We start from the raw sequence: 18,488 nt of genomic DNA on the forward strand, positions 1-18,488 counted from the left end.
ACTAGAACCATTCCAGTCGCTAAAATAAAATGATAATTATGTAATGTGATAGAGGTATTAACTATCATTACAATGGACATCATATTACAATATGTAAATATATCAAATCAACATGTTGCAATCCTTAAATTTACACTATATGTGCAACAAATTACTTCAACTTTTAAAATGTGCATTAAAAATGTCCATTTTTGTAAAAAGCATAGGCTCAAATAAGCATTTGATTCAACCATATGAAGAAACATTTGCCCACAGGTACGATTAGAAATTTAAATTTGTAATCATTTTCTGTCTTATGAAATTTTTCATTGAGATTTACATTTAAAAAGTAACTGACCTTTGTGCTCTTTAATTCTCGATATAGGAAATGCAGGAGATAGGGGAAACAGCTGCCTTTTGCAATGAGAAAATGCAAACCTGCCATCTATGACAACATGGATGTATCTGGTGGACATTATGCTAAATGAAATAAGCCAGAAAAAGATAAATATTACATGAGTTCATTCATACATAGAATCTTTTTAAAAAATATTGAATTCATACTAACAATAAAGAAGAATGGTAGCTTCCAGAGGCTTGAGGGAGACAGAAAAGGAGATGCTATTCAAGGAGTACAAACATTCAGTTTTAAGATGAAAAAAATTCTGGAGATCTAATATATAGCTAATATATAGCTTGTGACAATAATTAACAGTAATAATCTAGTGTATACTTGAAATTTTGTAAGAAAGTGGATCTTAAGTGTTCTCATCACACACACAAATATGGTAATCATTTCACATCACAGACATATATCAAAATACCATGTTGTACAACTTAAATTTATACAATATGTTTCTGTCAAAAATAAAAAGGGAAAATGCAAACCAACACTAGTGAAGATTCTGAGAGGCTAATCACCATTTCTGAAGCCCTAGAAAGTAATCTACAAGCAACCATGCTCTACCTTTCTCTCTTTGAGCTAGTGTACATTATAGAATTTTGCCAGAGCTTGAAAGGACTTTATAAAGATTAATTTTTAGTCCAACCACTCATTTTACATATAAATAAACTGTGATTCTAGTTGGTGAAGCAAGTTTTCCAAAGTCATACAGGTGATAACAAACAGAGAAGGAGGGTGCTTGATCTTGGGTCCAATGTTCTTTCTTCTTATATGATAGCTGCCTCTTCAGTTAGTGCTTTATGTTTAAACATACCAGCAATACTTATCTCCCACCAAATAAAAGATATTGATGATCAAAGCAGTGAACTCATCTCCTTGTTTGTTTGGGTACCAAGTGACTATTCAGTACAAAATGGTAAACAATGAGAACATGTGTGGGATGGGCAAGGAGAGCAGGGGTACGGATATATACATCAGTAATCCTATGGGGAAAATCAAAGAGCCAGGCATGTAGCTCAACAGGTTTTGGCACAATGGGTTCTGCTAATTCCCCCTATTTTGGCAGAATGATGGAGTAAAAAGGTAACACAGTATTGAGAAAAGAAAAAGTGGCCTTCTTCCTTACCTATAAAATCTATAAGCATAATACCACCTATCTTGAAAATTAAGTGAAGTGAATTTTGTAGCACATCTACATTGTATGTTTAACATATTTAACCCCATGATTACTATTAATATCCCCTTTTTAAGACATGGAAGCTGAGGCATAAAGGGGTTAAACAACTTCTCCCAGGTCCCAAGCTAGTAAGCAATACAGGCAAGATTCAGTCTGATCTCAGAGGCTGATCTCTTAACCAATATTCTGTAATAGCTCTTCTGAAGAAAAGAAAAAACTTTTTAAAATTAGCACTTGACCCAATAGGTAAAGTTTGCTACAATGACTATAATAGGTTTCACCACAAACCTTAACTTCTAGCCCAAACCAACTCAGAACATAATCAGTTCAGTTCAGTTGCTCAGTCGTGTCCAACTCTTTGTGACCCCATGAATCGCAACACACCAGGCCTCCCTGTCCATCACCAACTCCTGGAGTTCACTCAAACTCACGTCCATCATGTCAGTGATGCCATCCAGCCATCTCATCCTCTGTTGTCCCCTTCTCCTCCTGCCCCCAATCCCTCCCAGCATCAGAGTCTTTTCCAATGAGTCAACTCTTCACATGAGGTGGCCAAAGTACTGGAGTTTCAGCTTTAGCATAATTCCTTCCAATGAACATCCAGGACTGATCTCCTTTAGAATGGACTGGTTGGATCTCCTTGCAGTCCTAGGGACTCTCAAGAGTCTTCTCCAACACCACAGTTCAAAAGCATCAATTCTTTGGCACTCAGCTTTCTTCACAGTCCAACTCTCACATCCACACATGACCACTGGAAAAACCATAGCCTTGACTAGGGGCTCAATAAAGGACAGAAATGGTATGGACCTAACAGAAGCAGAAGATATTAAGAAGAGGTGGCAAGAATATACAGAAGAACTGTACAAACAAGATCTTCACAACAAAGATAATCATGACGGTATGCTCACTCACCTAGAGCCAGACATCCTGGAATGTGAAGTCAAGTGGGCCTTAGAAAGCATCACTACAAACAAAGCTAGTGGAGGTGATGGAATTTCAGTTGAGCTATTTCAAAGCCTGAAAGATGATGCTGTGAAAGTGCTGCACTCAATATGCCAGCAAATTTGGAAAACTCAGCAGTGGCCACAGGACTGGAAAAGGTCCGTTTTCATTCCAATCCAAAAGAAAGGCAATGCCAAAGAATGCTCAAACTACCACACAATTGTACTCATCTCACACACTAGTAAAGTAATGCTTAAAATTCTCCAAGCCGGGCTTCAGTAATTTATGAACCGTGAACTTCCAGATGTTCAAGCTGGTTTTAGAAAAGGCAGAGAAACCAGAGATCAAATTGCCAACATCTGCTGGATCATGGAAAAAGCAAGAGAGTTTCAGAAAAACATCCTTTTCTGCTTTATTGACTATGCTAAAGCCTTTGACTGTGTGGATCACAATAAACTGTGGAAAATTCTGAAAGAGATGGGAATACTAGACCACCTGACCTGCCTCTTGAGAAACCTATATGCAAGTCAGGAAGCAACAGTTAGAACTGAACATGGAGCAACAGACTGGTTCTAAATAGGAAAAGGAGTACGTCAAGGCTGTATACTGTCACCCTGCTTATTCAACTTATATGCAGAGTACAGAACATAATAAAATCTGCCAAATCACCCAATCCCAAAACTATAGTATAAGAAAGCAAGATAGAATATGTTTAAAAAGACATTGAAAACTCCTAGAAATAGGTGGACTCAGCAAGGTCATAGGAAGAAGATACACATACACAAATCAAATGCATTTCTACACACTAATAATGAATATGCAGAAACCAAAATTAAAAATACAATACCATTTTTGATCACTCAAAAAATCCTTAGATATATACTTAACATGTACAATATCTGTATGCTGTAATTAGAAAATTCTGATAAAAGAAATCAAAGGACACCTCAATAGAGACATACCATGTTCATGGATTGGAAGTTTCCACAAAGTAAACATCAATTCCCTCAAAATGATCTTACTGCAATTAAGTAAGCTCTTACTGCAATTCCTTTCCAAAGGCTTCCTGCAATTCCTTTCCAAAGGCTTTTACAGACATTAATATCCTTGTCCTAAAATTTATATGGAATGGCACTGGCTGGCCCTAGAAGGCCCTAACATGCTGAAAACACTCTCAAAAAATAATAAAGTGGGCGGGATTACTCTTTCCAATATTAAGGCTTACTATGTAACTATAGTAATTAAAACAATACAGTACTGGCAAAGAATTAAATACATAGGTCAATGGGACAGAATAGAGGACCAATAAGTAGATTCACACAAATATTTTTAACTGATGTTTTAAAAAAGTACTAATCAGATGCAATGGAAGAGGATATAGTTTTAAATAAATGGTACTGGAGCAACTAGACATCTATTGATTTAAAAAAATTAACTTTCACCTCAACTTCAAACCTAAACTTCTCCAAGTTTTCCAACCCAGCACCTTTGCTTATGCTATTCCCTTAGTCTTATACCAAACTTCAGCCATTTCAGCTTGTCAAGATTCTTATCCTTGGAGGCACAACCTAAAACCATTCTCTTTCATGAAATATATTTTCAATCACTTCAACCAAAAGTAAACTCTCCAGCTTCAGTTATCATAGTCCTAGTATTAGTTATTTGTGTACATCTCTGATCTAAGATTAATTACCAGCACTTTAAGGACAGAGATTAACGTCTACTCAGCTCAGTCCCTTGGAAGCAAAAAATACTCAAATATTTGTTTAATTAATCCAGTCCCATCTTTCCCAAAATATCCAACCATAATTCACACTACTCAAAGGTATAAATTTTCCATTTAAAATCAGACAAGCCTTTTTTCCTGTCCTATGCGGATACACTCTCACCTGGAATGTTCCTCTCTTTCAGTTATAATTTATTCTTCAAAGTTCATTTCAAAGATCAGTTATTCCTTAATGTCTTTCCTTATTTCCCTTAATCAGTTCCATCTCTTCTTCCTTAATGTTCATTATTGTATTTCCCTTAAATCAGTTAGTCTGTGTCTGCTTTAGACTGAACTTTTGTGACAGTCCCTTAGACAGCAAAGAGATCAAACCAGTCAATCCTAAAGGAAATCAATCCCAAATATTCATTGGAAGGACTGATACTGAAGCTGAAATTCCAATATTTTGGCCACCTGATGTGAAGAGCCAATTCAATGGAAAAGAGCCTGATGCTGGGAAAGACTGAGGACAGGAGGAGAAGGAGGTGACAGAGGATGAGATGGTTGGATGGCATCCCCAACTCAATGGGCATGAGTTTGAGCAAACTCCAGGAGACAGTGAAGGACAGAGAAGCCTGGTGTGCTGCAGTTCATGGAGTCACAAAGAGTCGGACATGACTTAGTGACTGAACAATGGATGTGGAACCTCCAGGGAACTAAATTAGTGGCCTTATAAAAGAAGCCTAAGAAAGTTCCCTTGCTCCCTCCTCCATGTGAGGTATCTATGAACCAGAAAACTAGTCCTAATCAGACACTAAATCTGCTAGAGCCTAATTTTAGACTTTTCAAACTCCAGAACAGTCAGAAATAAAAGTTGTTTATAAATACTTTTGTTTATGCTATTTTGTTTCAGAGAAGGCAATGGCAACCCACTCCAGTACTCTTGCCTGGAAAATCCCATGGACGAAGGAGTCTGGTAGGCTGAAGTCCATGGGGTCGCTAAGGTCGCTAAGTTGCTCGACTGAGCAACTGCACTTTCACTTTTCACTTTCATGCACTGGAGAAGGAAATGGCAACCCACTCCAGTGTTCTTACCTGGAGAATCCCAGGGACAGCAGAGCCTGGTGGGCTGCCATCTATGGGGTCGCACAGAGTAGAACACGACTAAAGCTACTTAGCAGCAGCAGCAGCATACTATTTTGTTATAGCAGTCTAAATGGACTGAGACAATGCCTTGTACTATAATCATACTCCAGCATCTGTCTAAACTTTCCCAAATATTCAAATCCTTGAAAGCAAGTGCTGCCCTGAACACTTAGAAAAGGTTTTGTATCAATTTGGTGTTCAAGTGTTTGCTGAATTGAATAAAAATTATTTCTAGTGTTAAACCTTCTAAACCATTGAGAATATAAATAGCAAATTTTATAAGGAATATTGATCAAATCTATAATCCTCTTATTATGACTTCCAAAATATCATTTCTGATTCTCCCCCTGCCTCTCTAAACCTTGTCTTTTTACTTTCTTATATTGTTTTTTTCTACTCCAACTCACTCTTGATGAAATGCTTACAGTTCATTCAAATTTTATCCTGGGCTTTCTTCTCTGTTTTCATGCTGTCCCTGCAATCTTACCTACTCACATACTAATTACTGTGAAATCTTTACCTAGAACATTATCTTTCACCTTAGCTCCAGGACCACATTTTCTACCTAATAGACATCCTTCCCCTCTACCTAAAGGTGTACCACAGATGGCGAGTTCCCAAATCAAGTTCACTATTCTTTCATTTAAAGTTATCTATATTCTCCTCCTTAATTTTGTTACTGATATATTTTTTTACTCTTCTCCTTTATGCCCATATCCAATCAAACTGTATTATTCATCTCACCTCAAAAATTTTGCTTGAATCAATTTGTTAATGTTAATTTCTATTGCTATTGCCCTCACACTCATCATCTTCTGTCTACATCTATACTAACAGCCTTCTCTGATTTTCCAGCCTGCCTCCTCCAGTCTCTCTCTTCTCCAATTTACCCTATACTCTGTTTCTGTCACCCGAGTTATCTTTTCAAAATAAAAAATTCAATCATATAATTTTCCCATTCAAAAGTATCCAATATTTCCTCAGTACCTATAAGATAAAATCTAAATTCATAATTTTAGAACAGGGGTTGGCAAACTACAGTCAGTAGGCCAAATTCAGCCCACCACCATGCTCATTCATTTACATATTATCTAGAGCTGTTTTTACACTACCACAGAGTCAAGTAATTTTATATGAGCCAGAAAGCCAAAAAATTAGACTATCTAGCCCTTTTATCCAAAAATTTTGCTGACTCCTGACATGGACAGTTCAGAATATTTGAGTCCTAATCTCACTTTGGCTCACCAGATGGCTTAGTGGTAAAGAATCTGCCTGTCAAGCAGGAGATGCAGGTTCAATCCCTGGGTCAGAAAGATCCTCTAGAGAAGGAAATGGCAACCCACTCCAGTATTCTTGCCTGGGAAATCCCAGGGACAGAGGAGACTGGCAGGTTACAGTCCATGGGGTCGCAAAAAAGTCAAACACAATTTACTGACTAAACAACAACAAACCTCCCTTTCCAGTTTCACCTCCCACCACAAACTCTAAGCTCTTACAAAGGGTTCTATTATGGCAACTAGGAAATATATATTACTTACTTGGCTGAGACTTTTGTGTAAAGGGCACTGGATTTGAAGACAAAGAACAGATTCTGAAACTTAAGTTTAGATACTAAAAAAACACCCCACTACAGCTGCACGTGAGCTAGATATTCTTTCTGTGATGATAACCTGAATACTAGATCTTCAATCTTTGAGTCATTATTATCATTATCAACATTATTATCAGCATCTGTGACCCAATATCATGGGTTTCCCCAGTGACTCAGTGGTAAAGAATCCACCTGCCAATGCAGGGGTTCAATTCCCGGGTCAGGAAGATCCCATGGAGTCAGAAATGGCAACCCACTCTAGTACCCTTGCCTGCAAAATTCCATAGGCAGAGGAACCTGGTGGGTTGCGGTCTATGGGGTTACAAAGGATTGGACAGAACTAAGCAACTGAGCCTGGAGAAGGAAATGGCAACCCACTCTCAGTATTCTTGCCTGGAGAAATCCCAGAGACAAAGGAACTTGGTGGGCTGCTGTCTATGGGGTCGCGCAGAGTCGGACATGACTGAAGCGACTTAGCAGCAGCAGCAGCAAACAACTGAGCACACACACATGACCCAAACTCTTAATTACATGTTATATTTGCATAACATTTTAAAGCTTATAAAGTAATTCTACAGACATCTCATTTGAGTTCACAGTAATTCTGTGAGATGTGAAGGCAAGCATTTTTTTCAGTCCATAAAGGAGGAAATTAAAGCCCAAAGGAACTGTGTCTTGCCTAACATCAATACATGGCAGACCCTTGGTTCAATCCAGGTCTCTTGATTCTAGTTCAATAGTCTTCTTACACTTCAATGCTGTTTATTTAATGACATTATAGGAAATACAACCTAATATAATCCTGAAATAGGAAATAATTTTAACATCAAAAATTCTATATTATATTCTTCAATATTCCCTCTACCTGCAAGACACTGAACAAAATCAGCAGGGATTCTGGTATCTATTAAATTGGGTTTTACTGGAAAGTTTACCAAGATCCAAAGAGTATTCTGAAATGGCCACATCAGAGTTGTTAGACCACTCTTCTACTCCACTCATGCTCTATTTACATTGGAGAAAAATCTGTTTTAAAATTATTTTACATTGGCATGGAACATTGAACTGGTGTTAGAAAATATTTCTAGGCTAAACAAAGGATTGTCGATTCAACAAACAAGAACATCCAGAAAAGCCTTTGCTGCTCGCTCAGTCATGTCCAACTCTTTGCGACCTCATGGACTGTAGCCTGCCAGACTCCTCTGTCCATGTAATTCTCCAGGCAAGAATACTGGAGTGGGTTGTCATTCCCTTCTCCAGGAGATCTTCCCAATCCAGGGATCAAAGCCAGGTTTCCTGCATTGTAAGCAGATTATTTACTATCTAAGCCACTATGAGAAGCCCTTAAACAAAATAACAAATTGTATGCTGACCATGTGTTTCTAAAAGACTTATAAGAACAAGTGTTGAAAGAATCAAAATCTCTTTGGGCATGAAAGAGTAAACTATCAGCTAGGGCTGAAAAAGAAAAAAACAGCTCTGCAATTAATCAGGCTGTGAAGACAGACACAGATAAAGCCAGCTGCAAAGTTAACAGGAAACACTGTTCCTCCCAAGGTCATGCAGCAGTTGTAAACTATCATAATGACCCCTTCTTTGGGTGATTACTACTTTCTTACCAATGATGCCCCCATCCTAACTTTGGTATTTTCATTTCTTACTGGAACAAGATACCCAATTCTTATACTTCCCTGTTTCATGACAGCACCCAACCCCTAGTTAATCCCCACTTCTTTCAATTTGCCTCAGAAGCAGCCACCAATCCAGAACTAATCCTGGCTTCCTTCAGATTGACCTCAGAATTCTTCTGTGGTAAGCCAAAATTCACAAGACACTTCCCTCCTCCCTCTTGTCCAAAGGCCTTCCATGGTCCCTCAGGAGTACACTCCCTCCCTATGAGTCAATAAATCTGATTTTGTCAGACTACAGGCTTGTTCCTGGTGGTCTCCATCTAATGAGACCTTAACAAGGTAAGTTATTTTGAATTACCCTACATATTCAGCAGTTTAGTACTGACAAAAGCCCTCTCCACTCCAAAACAAAAAAATTCATGAACCTAAACCTGAAAATCATTAAGCACAAGAAACTTCACTTCCAATAAAGTGAACAACACACTGAATTCTACTCCTTATATCACAGGAAATATCAGTGGTGCTAAGAGATAATAATGTTTAACCAAAACCAGGTAACTACTCTGTGTGACGCTATGGACTGTAGCCTGTCAGGCTCCTCTGTCCATGGGCTTCTCCAGGCAACAACACTGGTGTGAGGTGCCATGTTCTCCTCCAGGATCTTCCCGACCCAGGAATCAAACCCATGTCTCATACATCTCCTGCATTGGCAGGCAGATCCTTTACCACGAGGGCCACCTGGGAAGCCTGGTAACTACTATATCTCCTGGAAAAAAACACTGTATCTTCAACTTGGCATTAAGTTCGAGGTAGCAGACTCTAATATGTTGTCCTGCTTATTTAACTTATATGCAGAGTACATCATGAGAAACGCTGGGCTGGAAGAAGCACAAGCTGGAATCAAGATTGCCAGGAGACATATCAATAACCTCAGATATGCAGATGACACCACCCTTATGGCAGAAAGTGAAGAGGAACTAAAAAGCCTCTTGATGAAAGTGAAAGAGGAGAGTAAAAAAGTTGGCTTAAAGCTCAACAGTCAGAAAACTAAGATCATGGCATCCGCTCCCATCACTTCATGGGAAATAGATGTGGAAACAGTGTCAGACTTTATTTTGGGGGCTCCAAAATCACTGCAGATGGTGATTGCAGCCATGAAATTAAAAGACGCTTATTCCTTGCAAGGAAAGTTATGACCAACTTAGATAGCATATTCAAAAGCAGAGACATTTCTTTGCCAACAAAGGCCCATCTAGTCAAGGCTATGGTTTTTCCAGTGGTCATGTATGGATGTGAGAGTTGGACTGTGAAGAAATCTGAGCACCGAAGAACTGATGCTTTTGAACTGTGGTGCTGGAGAAGACTCTTGAGAGTCCCTTGGACTGCAAGGAGATCCAAGCAGTCCATTCTGAAGGAGATCAGTCCTGGGTGTTCTTTGGAAGGACTGATGCTAAAGCTGAAACTCCAATACTTTGGCCACCTCATGCGAAGAGTTGACTCATTGGAAAAGACTCTGATGCTGGGAGGGACTGGGGGGCAGGAGAAGAGGGGACAACAGAAGATGAGATGGCTGGATAGCATCACCGACTCGATGGACATGAGTTTGGGTGAACTCCGGGAGTTGGTGATGGACAGGGAGGCCTGGCGTGCTGCTATTCATGGGTTCGCAAAGAGTCGGACACGACTGAGCGACTGAACTGAACTGAATATGATGCCCATAGCATCAAGAAGAAATGTTTTAAAATCCAGTAAAACAACTCCGTAACAGTAAAGCAAAGTTGTGACCTTCTAGGAAATAGTAGCTATACATCTCCCTCAAAGACAAACCTCAGGAACGTGGGGGTAGGGTAGAAGATGAAACAGAGAGAAGCCTGCTTTCAGCAAAAGCTTAAGACAATCAAAACAGTAAAAGGCTCAGCCAGTAACTGCTAACCAAATAAAAGACTTAAGGCTTTATACACACAAGGTAGAAAAGATTATTGTTCACAGATCAGGCTCCTTATACTATACCCATCAACAACATCTTCAAATACAGTTTTTCAGAAAACAAGCCTTATTTAAAGAGGGCTAAAATATTCTTGGATTAGTCTTTTCTCTTTCACCAAAAAAGTCACATGATTAACATTTATAGTTATATATTTTAATTTTAATTAGAAAATAGAATAATAGCATATATACCACTTTCTGATTGGTTAAAATGTAGTTCAACATATCAATCAGCTCCTATAAACAGAGAGGACTATAACAAACCAAGGAAATACTCTGTCAAAAACATCAGACTTCCCTGGTTGTACAATGGATAAGAATCCACCTGCCAGTGCAGGTGACATGGGTTTGATCTCAGGACCAGGAAGGAAGATCCCACATGCCACGGAACAACTGTACCAAAACTACTAAGCCCACAAAACTCTAGAGCCCGTGAACCACCTAAGTGCCATAGCTACTGAAGTCTGTGCTCTCTAGGGACCTGAGAGCTGCAACCACTGAAGCCCATGTGCTTACAGCCTGTCTTTCACAACAAGAGAAGCCACTGCAATGAAAAGTCTGTGCACTACAATGAAGAGTAGCCCCCACTCCTTGCAACTAGAGAAAGCCACACACAGCAACAGAGACCCAGCACAATCAAAACAGATAAATAATTTTAAAATGTATACATAAAAAAAGAACATTGGAAATTGACTCATGAAATTCAGTGTCAACTCAAGATTTAAAATGACTAGTAGTGTTTTCTGTGTGAAGCTTGGTTTGGGACTTCCCAAAATAGCTCTGCATGCATGAGTGCCTGCTAAGTCACTTCAGTAGAGTCCAACTCTTTTGTGACCCTATAGACTGTAGCCTCTCAGGCTCCTCTGTCCATGGAATTCTCCAGGCAAGAACACTGAAGTTGGTTGCATGACCTCCTCTAGAGTATCTTCCCAACCCAAAGATCTCGAATTCATGCCTCTTAGGTCTCCTGCATTGGCTGGTGGGTTCTTTACCACTAGAACCAACTGGGAAGCAAATTAACATAAAGTCTCAAAAGAAGCCAGGAAAAAAAAAAAAAGAAAGAAAAATGAATTTTAATAAAATCTGAAAACTGTAGTAGAAGCACAACAGAACTATTTCTTTCATGGATTTGTTGCTACTATGAATCAAATTAGGTCTCTGAAACCTTAATCACATACAGTAACAGCTTTACAGTCTTTAAGGCTGATGCCATTCCCACCCCCTTAACACCCATCCACAGTACAATTTAAATAAAACTAGTAAGTCCTAAGGCTATTGGTATTCATGGTCATTGAATGTCTTATTGCTAGATAATATTAAGATATGGCAAAGAAACAGTATTTCTAATTCCATTCAGCCTTTCTGCAAAGTTCTAAATCTTCATTTTACTATATTCTTCTAAACCATTTCGTTTGATTTGGTTATTATACACAGACGTTTTAGACTGCCTTTTCTTCCAACTAAACGAGTCTATAACTGTTTCCAACTTCCCTTTGTGAACTATAAATATAAAATTCTATTTCTATAAAGTACTGAGTAAAATGTATATAACAAGTACTAAAAGACCCTTTTAGAATACTTTGATGTATGTTGAAAGAAAATGCTAAAGAAATGACAAAGAATGATAAGGAAAGGAAAAAACTGTCCATAACAAAATTAAACAGAAACTCTTTTTTCATTATACTTTACATGATCATACTAAGACAATAAAATCTATTTTCCTTCAAATAAAATAAATAAAATTATTTGCCCTAATATTAATACAACATTGATTCTAGAAATGGATACGAGGGGCTAGAAACTCACACAAGCTATAAAAAACCATAAAAATGTCTTTAAAAGGGATGCTTCCATTTCCATGTAACAGCAATTATAGCACTTCCATTCATTTAACATTTAGCGAGGACTCACAATGTAGAACATACAAAAAGACTGAGTTTATATTCCACTTCTAATCACTTGCAGGTGTGACAAGAATCCCTTGCTCCTCTTCAGATATTAAAAAAAAGGTAATAACTTTAGAAGCAACTTGCTTCCTGGACAATTATCAAGCACAAAAAGGAGGAAGGTGAAGTGGGGGAAGCAAGCAACAAACAGCAAGGCTTAGCCGAAGAGTGATCCATGGGCAAGAGACAAAAACTACATAAAATCAGAGGAAGGATGAGAAATATTTCTGGCAGAAACCCTGTCACCTCAGCCAAATAAGGCATAAATTAGACTCCTTTCTTTCAATTTATATTTACATATTAAGACAAGGCAGATTTCCCACCTCCAAGTGAATTCTGGCTTTAAGTGTGACATATAACCATACAATGGCCAATAAGTCAAGAGCCAATCAATGCTAAATGGAAGCTTATGAAAACAAATAAATATTAATTTGTCTATAGAGTTAATGTAAGTCTCCTGAGCTGTGCAAGGTATAAATTACAGGCCTACTATGCAAATTATAGGACACTGCTATATGTCAACTGTACCAAAGATAAAAGGGGTAAAACAAGAAAAGGTTTAGAGTGTTACTGCATCATACTCTTCACTCAGTTTAGAAATACAAGAATGTACATTTGTTGCTTGGGTGTTACATTAAGCCACAAACTAAAATGAACAAGCTATCTTGCTGCCATTTCTATAATTTTATGAAAACTGTTCAGAATGTGATAATTAGGACAATTTCTGAAATCTTTACCATGATGGGTAATAACTATAATACTAGTTCTTCCAAATATCCATTTTGAACAGACATGAAACAGATTTTTAAAATCATTTCTGTACTGAAAAACTAGCTCATAGCAGATTTGTGTTGGTGTGAAATTATATTTTCAAATTTTAGTGTGACCACTACAGTTTCCAAGACAACTACTAATTTTTAAAAGGATAAAGAAGTAAAAATACGTAGTGACTAGAGTACAAGATCTCAAACAATACTACAAACATTAATTACATATGCCCCAAGATTTCTTTGAGTGGCATTACGTATTAATACTGTTTTGAACAAAAAAGGACTCACAGACATAGGAAACTTATGAATACTTAAAGGGATAGTGGACAGGAAGGGAGAAAAATTAGGAGATTGGGATTAACCTATATACACTGCTATTTATAAAATAGATTAAATAAGGACATACTATATAGCATAGGGAACTATATTCAGTATCTTAACCTATAATGGAAAAGAATCTGAGAAGTAGATAAATATACATATAACTGAATCACTTTGCTACACACCTAACACAACATTATAAATTAACTATACTTAAATTTTTTAAAAAAAGGTTAAAAAAGATTAAGACAGAGACTTAATATGAAAAAAATACTATTTTTAATTCAGTTCAAGTTTCTTCCTCTGATTTAATTTGACACAAAGCAAAATCAACTTGATTAGTTGAAGCATACAGCTAATGAGGTAGAATGACTGGAGCTTAGACCTATAATAATGTAAATACAGGCACTGTCCCTGCCCTAAAGGAATTTGGAAATTTACTTCTGGTACACTTAAGTCACATACATTTAAAGTACTACAGTTGTTAGCCTGAAGAGTATGTGGGAAGTAACTCCCGAATTTCATTCCATGCTCCCTCCCCTCCATTTCATTAAATTACTAAATATTGTTGCTAACTGCACAGAAGATGAAAACATTTGAATACATAATCCAATATAGTAGAGAGTCCAGATAAGGGCAAAATTTCTTGGATTTGGCCAAAGACAGCTGTAAAACTCTGACTGGAAAAAAAAAGCGGCACAATGTGATTTTTAAAGTGAATTAGTAAATTCATAATAGGAAAAGTTAAAAGTCAGCTTCTAAGTATAAAAATTGGAAACACTCCAGGTTAAGTATGTAGAGTGAATATTAGTCATAGATTATTAACAAATTATGCACCTATCCAAAGGCTGCTTACTGGTTCCCACATAGGTCTAGATACGCACTGTCCATTAGCTATATGTGCTTACAGAACGTCAAATTACTTAAAATTTCACAAAATTAAAAACTTAGGGGCTTTCCTGGTGGTACAGTGGTAAAAAAATTCTCCTTCTAATGCAGGGGACACCGGTTCTATACCTGGTCCAGGAAGATCCCACATGCTGCGGAGCAACTAAGCCCATGTGCTATAACTACTGAGCTTGTGCTCTACAAGAGAAGCCACTGCAATGAGAAGGCTGCACATTGCAAATAGAGAAAAGCCTGCCAAAAAAAATAACTAAAATTAAAAAGAAAAACTTAGACCTCAGATGCAATAGCCACATGTGACTAGTGGCTACTGTTTCAGATATCACAGGATAGAACATCTCCATTATCACTGAAAGTTCTATTGTACAGCACTATTCTACATAAAAGGTCAGTTAAAATGAGTGCCAAGAAATGACTAGTAAAATTCTAACATTACTGACTAAAATTGTAAATGTGGGACATATCTATTTACAATAAAATTTCTAAAGAAAGTTGGAATAGAAGGGAACATTCTCAACCTGATAAAGAACATCTATAATCATACTTAATGGTGAGATTGCCCACTTTCCCTATAAGATCAGCAACAAGGCAAGGACATCCAGTTTCATCACTTCAATTCACCAGTGTACTTCAGGTACTAGCAGTTCAATGCCAAAAAAAAAAAAAAAAAAAAAAAGAAAAAAAAAACACTATAAAGCAAACAAGATTAGAAAGGATAAATTAAACCTGTTTTTACTTGCAGACAACATGATCATCCATATAGAGAATCCCAAAGAACCTCAAAAAAATAGAGGCTATTTGATGTAGTTAGTGGAATTGTAGATTTAGTGATATATATACACACATACATATATATGTATATTTTCTATTTACTGAAAACTGAAATTTTAAAATATAGAATTTAAAATATCATCAGAAACCCAGGAAGTTCTTAGGGAAAAATTTCATCACAAAACATTGCTGTGAGAAATTTAAAAAGATCTAAATAAATGGAGAATTATACTATGTTCCTGGAATTGAAGGCTCAATGTTGCTAAGATATTAATTTTCCCAAAATTCATCTATAGCTTCAAAGTAATCCCAAACAAAATCTACGTCACTTTTTTTTAATAGAAATTGATACTCTAATTCTAAAATTATACCTTGCTAGAACACAGAATGAGATAGCTACTTTCAAAATAAATTGACAGTGTCTTAAAATTAAACATGCACTTACCATATGATCCAATAATCCACTACCTAGCTATTTACCCAGAAAAATGAAAACAGATGTTCATGCAACAACGTGTACAAGTTTATTTATAGGCCTTTATTTATAACAGCCAAAATACGCAACCCAAATGTCCATCAACTGATGAATGAACAAACAGACTGTAGTATATCCATACAACAGAATACAACTTGGTGAAATGATATGCATGAATCAGAAGAATTCGGTCTAAGCGAAATCAAACAAGCACAATAGGCTACATACTGTATAATTCCATTAAGATGACATTCTAAATTAGGCAAAAGTACAGTGATAGAGATTAGTGGTTTCTAGGTATTGAGGAATAGGGACTGACTCTAAGGAGGCACGATAGAAATTTAAGGAGTGATACAAATGTTCCATATTTGTATTGTGCTAGTGGTGGTTATATAAATGTATACATTTGTCAAAACTCATTGAACTGCACATTTAAAAAGGCAGAACTTGGGAATTCCCTGGTGGTCCAGTGGTTAGGACTCAACTTTCACTGCCAGCCAGGTTCAGTTCCTGGTTGTGGAACTAAGATTCCACAAGCCTCATGGCAGGGACTAAAAGAAAAAAAGGGGAGAACTTTTTTATGTGAATCATACATACACCGTAATGTACTTGACTTAAAAAAATTAAAAAAGTTAATATGGCTAACTCTCAATCTTTTGAGTGCTGTAAGTGTAATCTATTACAAAGTACTGGTAACATCTGTTGGTTCTGGTTTGTTTTTTGGGCTGGGATTGAACCAGGACCTTGGCAGTGACAGCACAAAGTCCTGACCACTGGACTGTCAGGGAACGCCCCATGAAGTGGTTCAGACAAGCAGTGTAATGTATGCCAGCCACATACTTCTCTGGGCTATGGATTTTTCTTCTGTAAATAGGGGTTTACAATCCAGTTCCCCAAATTTGTTACCAGGAAACTTTCAGAATGTTACAGGGAGAATGACTTCCACTGTCAAATTACTTAGATAATGTTCTCCCAAAGATAATTCACAATGCATTTTAGTATATGAGCAGTCCTACATGTAGTCATTTTTTTCCCATATTTTTTTAAACTCAGTGTTTTTCACATTTACTTGACCAAGATAAGAAATAATATTAATAAAAGATCTTTCTCATGCTAAGATTCTTTTATAAAACCTTTAAGACTTACTTTCATGATTAAGCTTTATTTACATGGGGGAACTATAAAACTGATTTAAAAGTAGCTATGGAAAACTATACCCCACCATGAGAAAACTATTTCACAGGACAAATTTTAAAAGATCTCCTATTCATCTTATTTACTTTCCTAGTCAACTCCCTTGAGTTTTTATCAGGTTCTGAATTCTAAATATGTTGAACTTAAGTATCTTGACTAGTACATACTACATGAAAACATATCATATTTGAACTATCTCTATTCTAATAGCTCCTCCCCAAATAACATGGCGAATTTAAGAATGTGAAAGCATCAATGACAGGGACACTAAAATTCCTAAGCAATTAACATTATGAATAACAAAGTGATTAAATCAATGTAATTAGTGTAAAAAACCAACAAAAGTTCAAATGCATATGTGCAGTATTAGAATTTTTTAAAAGAAAAGAAAATAATAAAGAAATATTGAAAACCTAATACTCTAAAGACTGCTCTTCAGGACTTCACATGTGACCACTGAAGGAAGCATAAAGCATATAAACAATATTGACAGTATGGCTAAAACTGTTATATCATCTGAACATAATACATGAATAATAAAAGCTATCTCAATTTATTCAATCAATTAACTATCAATAAAGCTTAAGGGAAAAGTGAACACCAGAAAATTCTGGATAGTGAACAAACTACCCCGGAAAATGAAAAAAAGTGTTAAAAACACCATGTCAAATTAGACCGAACCTAGTAGTCTACTTTTTCTGGTAAAACCCAGGCTATCAAAGAGTACTATTGGCAATATATATCAAAGAATCCAAAATTACCTTAATAATGCTTATGAATCTTTTATCAATGATTTCATCTAAATATTTTAAAAATTATTTCTAGTCTAAATTTATTTAACCTCTTTGGGTAAATAAATTCTATAAGCTAATTATGTATTCTTATTTTTCAATTTGAATTTAAGGCATACTCTCTAGGCACTAGGCACTAAATAAAGTAATTTAATTTTTCAGAAGACTGAGAAAATAGGAAAAGAGTGGCAGTTACTCATCTATCTGCTTGGTTCTATACAGTCTTTGCAAGAATTAACGTTAGTATAAACGGTTTTGTTAGCTAGATCTTCTCAGGAAACACTACTAGCATTTCTTTACAATGTTTTGGCCAGAGATGACCCAGGATAATATGAAAAGGACATATGAATTTCAGTAAACTACATATGGAAAGGGTGATATTTCCTTCTTTTAATAAAGATAAAACTTATTACATCATTATAAGTTTGGCAAGCAAATATAAGAAAAACGTATTTTTATTTCCTTCTAAAATCTGTGTTTATATAGTTCCCTGTAAAATCTTTGAGCTTGGCACAGAAATATGTAAATACACTTCCATATGGCTAAAAACACCTGAAGTATATAAAAAAGGAAATGCTTCTGCTAAGAAGAAAGAAAAAGACAGGAGAGGAGAGAATTGGAAGGGGGAGGGGAGGATGGGAGAGGCAGAGAGGGGAGAGGGGGAAGGGGGATAGGGAGGGGAAGGGGAGAAGAGAGAAAAAGGAGGGGTCTTAAGAGGGAGGGGAGGGAGGGGGAGAGGAGGGAAAAAAGAAGG

At 36.7% G+C, this 18,488-nt stretch overlaps 1 protein-coding gene across 4 annotated transcripts in view; it reads right to left on the reverse strand.

Moving 5' to 3' along the window:
* The window catches only part of BRWD3 (bromodomain and WD repeat domain containing 3), a 170,636-nt gene that overhangs the window by 137,249 nt on the left and 14,899 nt on the right, over nt 1–18,488 (reverse strand). Inside the window, exon 7 of one of the 4 annotated variants that reach the window (XM_070291892.1) lies at nt 15,776–16,300. The exons of the other annotated variants lie outside the window; for them this stretch is intronic. Coding sequence (XP_070147993.1) covers nt 16,272–16,300 — 29 coding nt within the window. The 3' untranslated portion in view covers nt 15,776–16,271. Of the gene's footprint in view, nt 1–15,775; nt 16,301–18,488 lie in introns of those variants that run through there. 4 annotated transcript variants of the gene reach the window in all.

The sequence above is a fragment of the Ovis canadensis genome, chromosome X, assembly GCF_042477335.2.
Source record: "Ovis canadensis isolate MfBH-ARS-UI-01 breed Bighorn chromosome X, ARS-UI_OviCan_v2, whole genome shotgun sequence".
Classification (NCBI taxonomy): domain Eukaryota; kingdom Metazoa; phylum Chordata; class Mammalia; order Artiodactyla; family Bovidae; genus Ovis; species Ovis canadensis.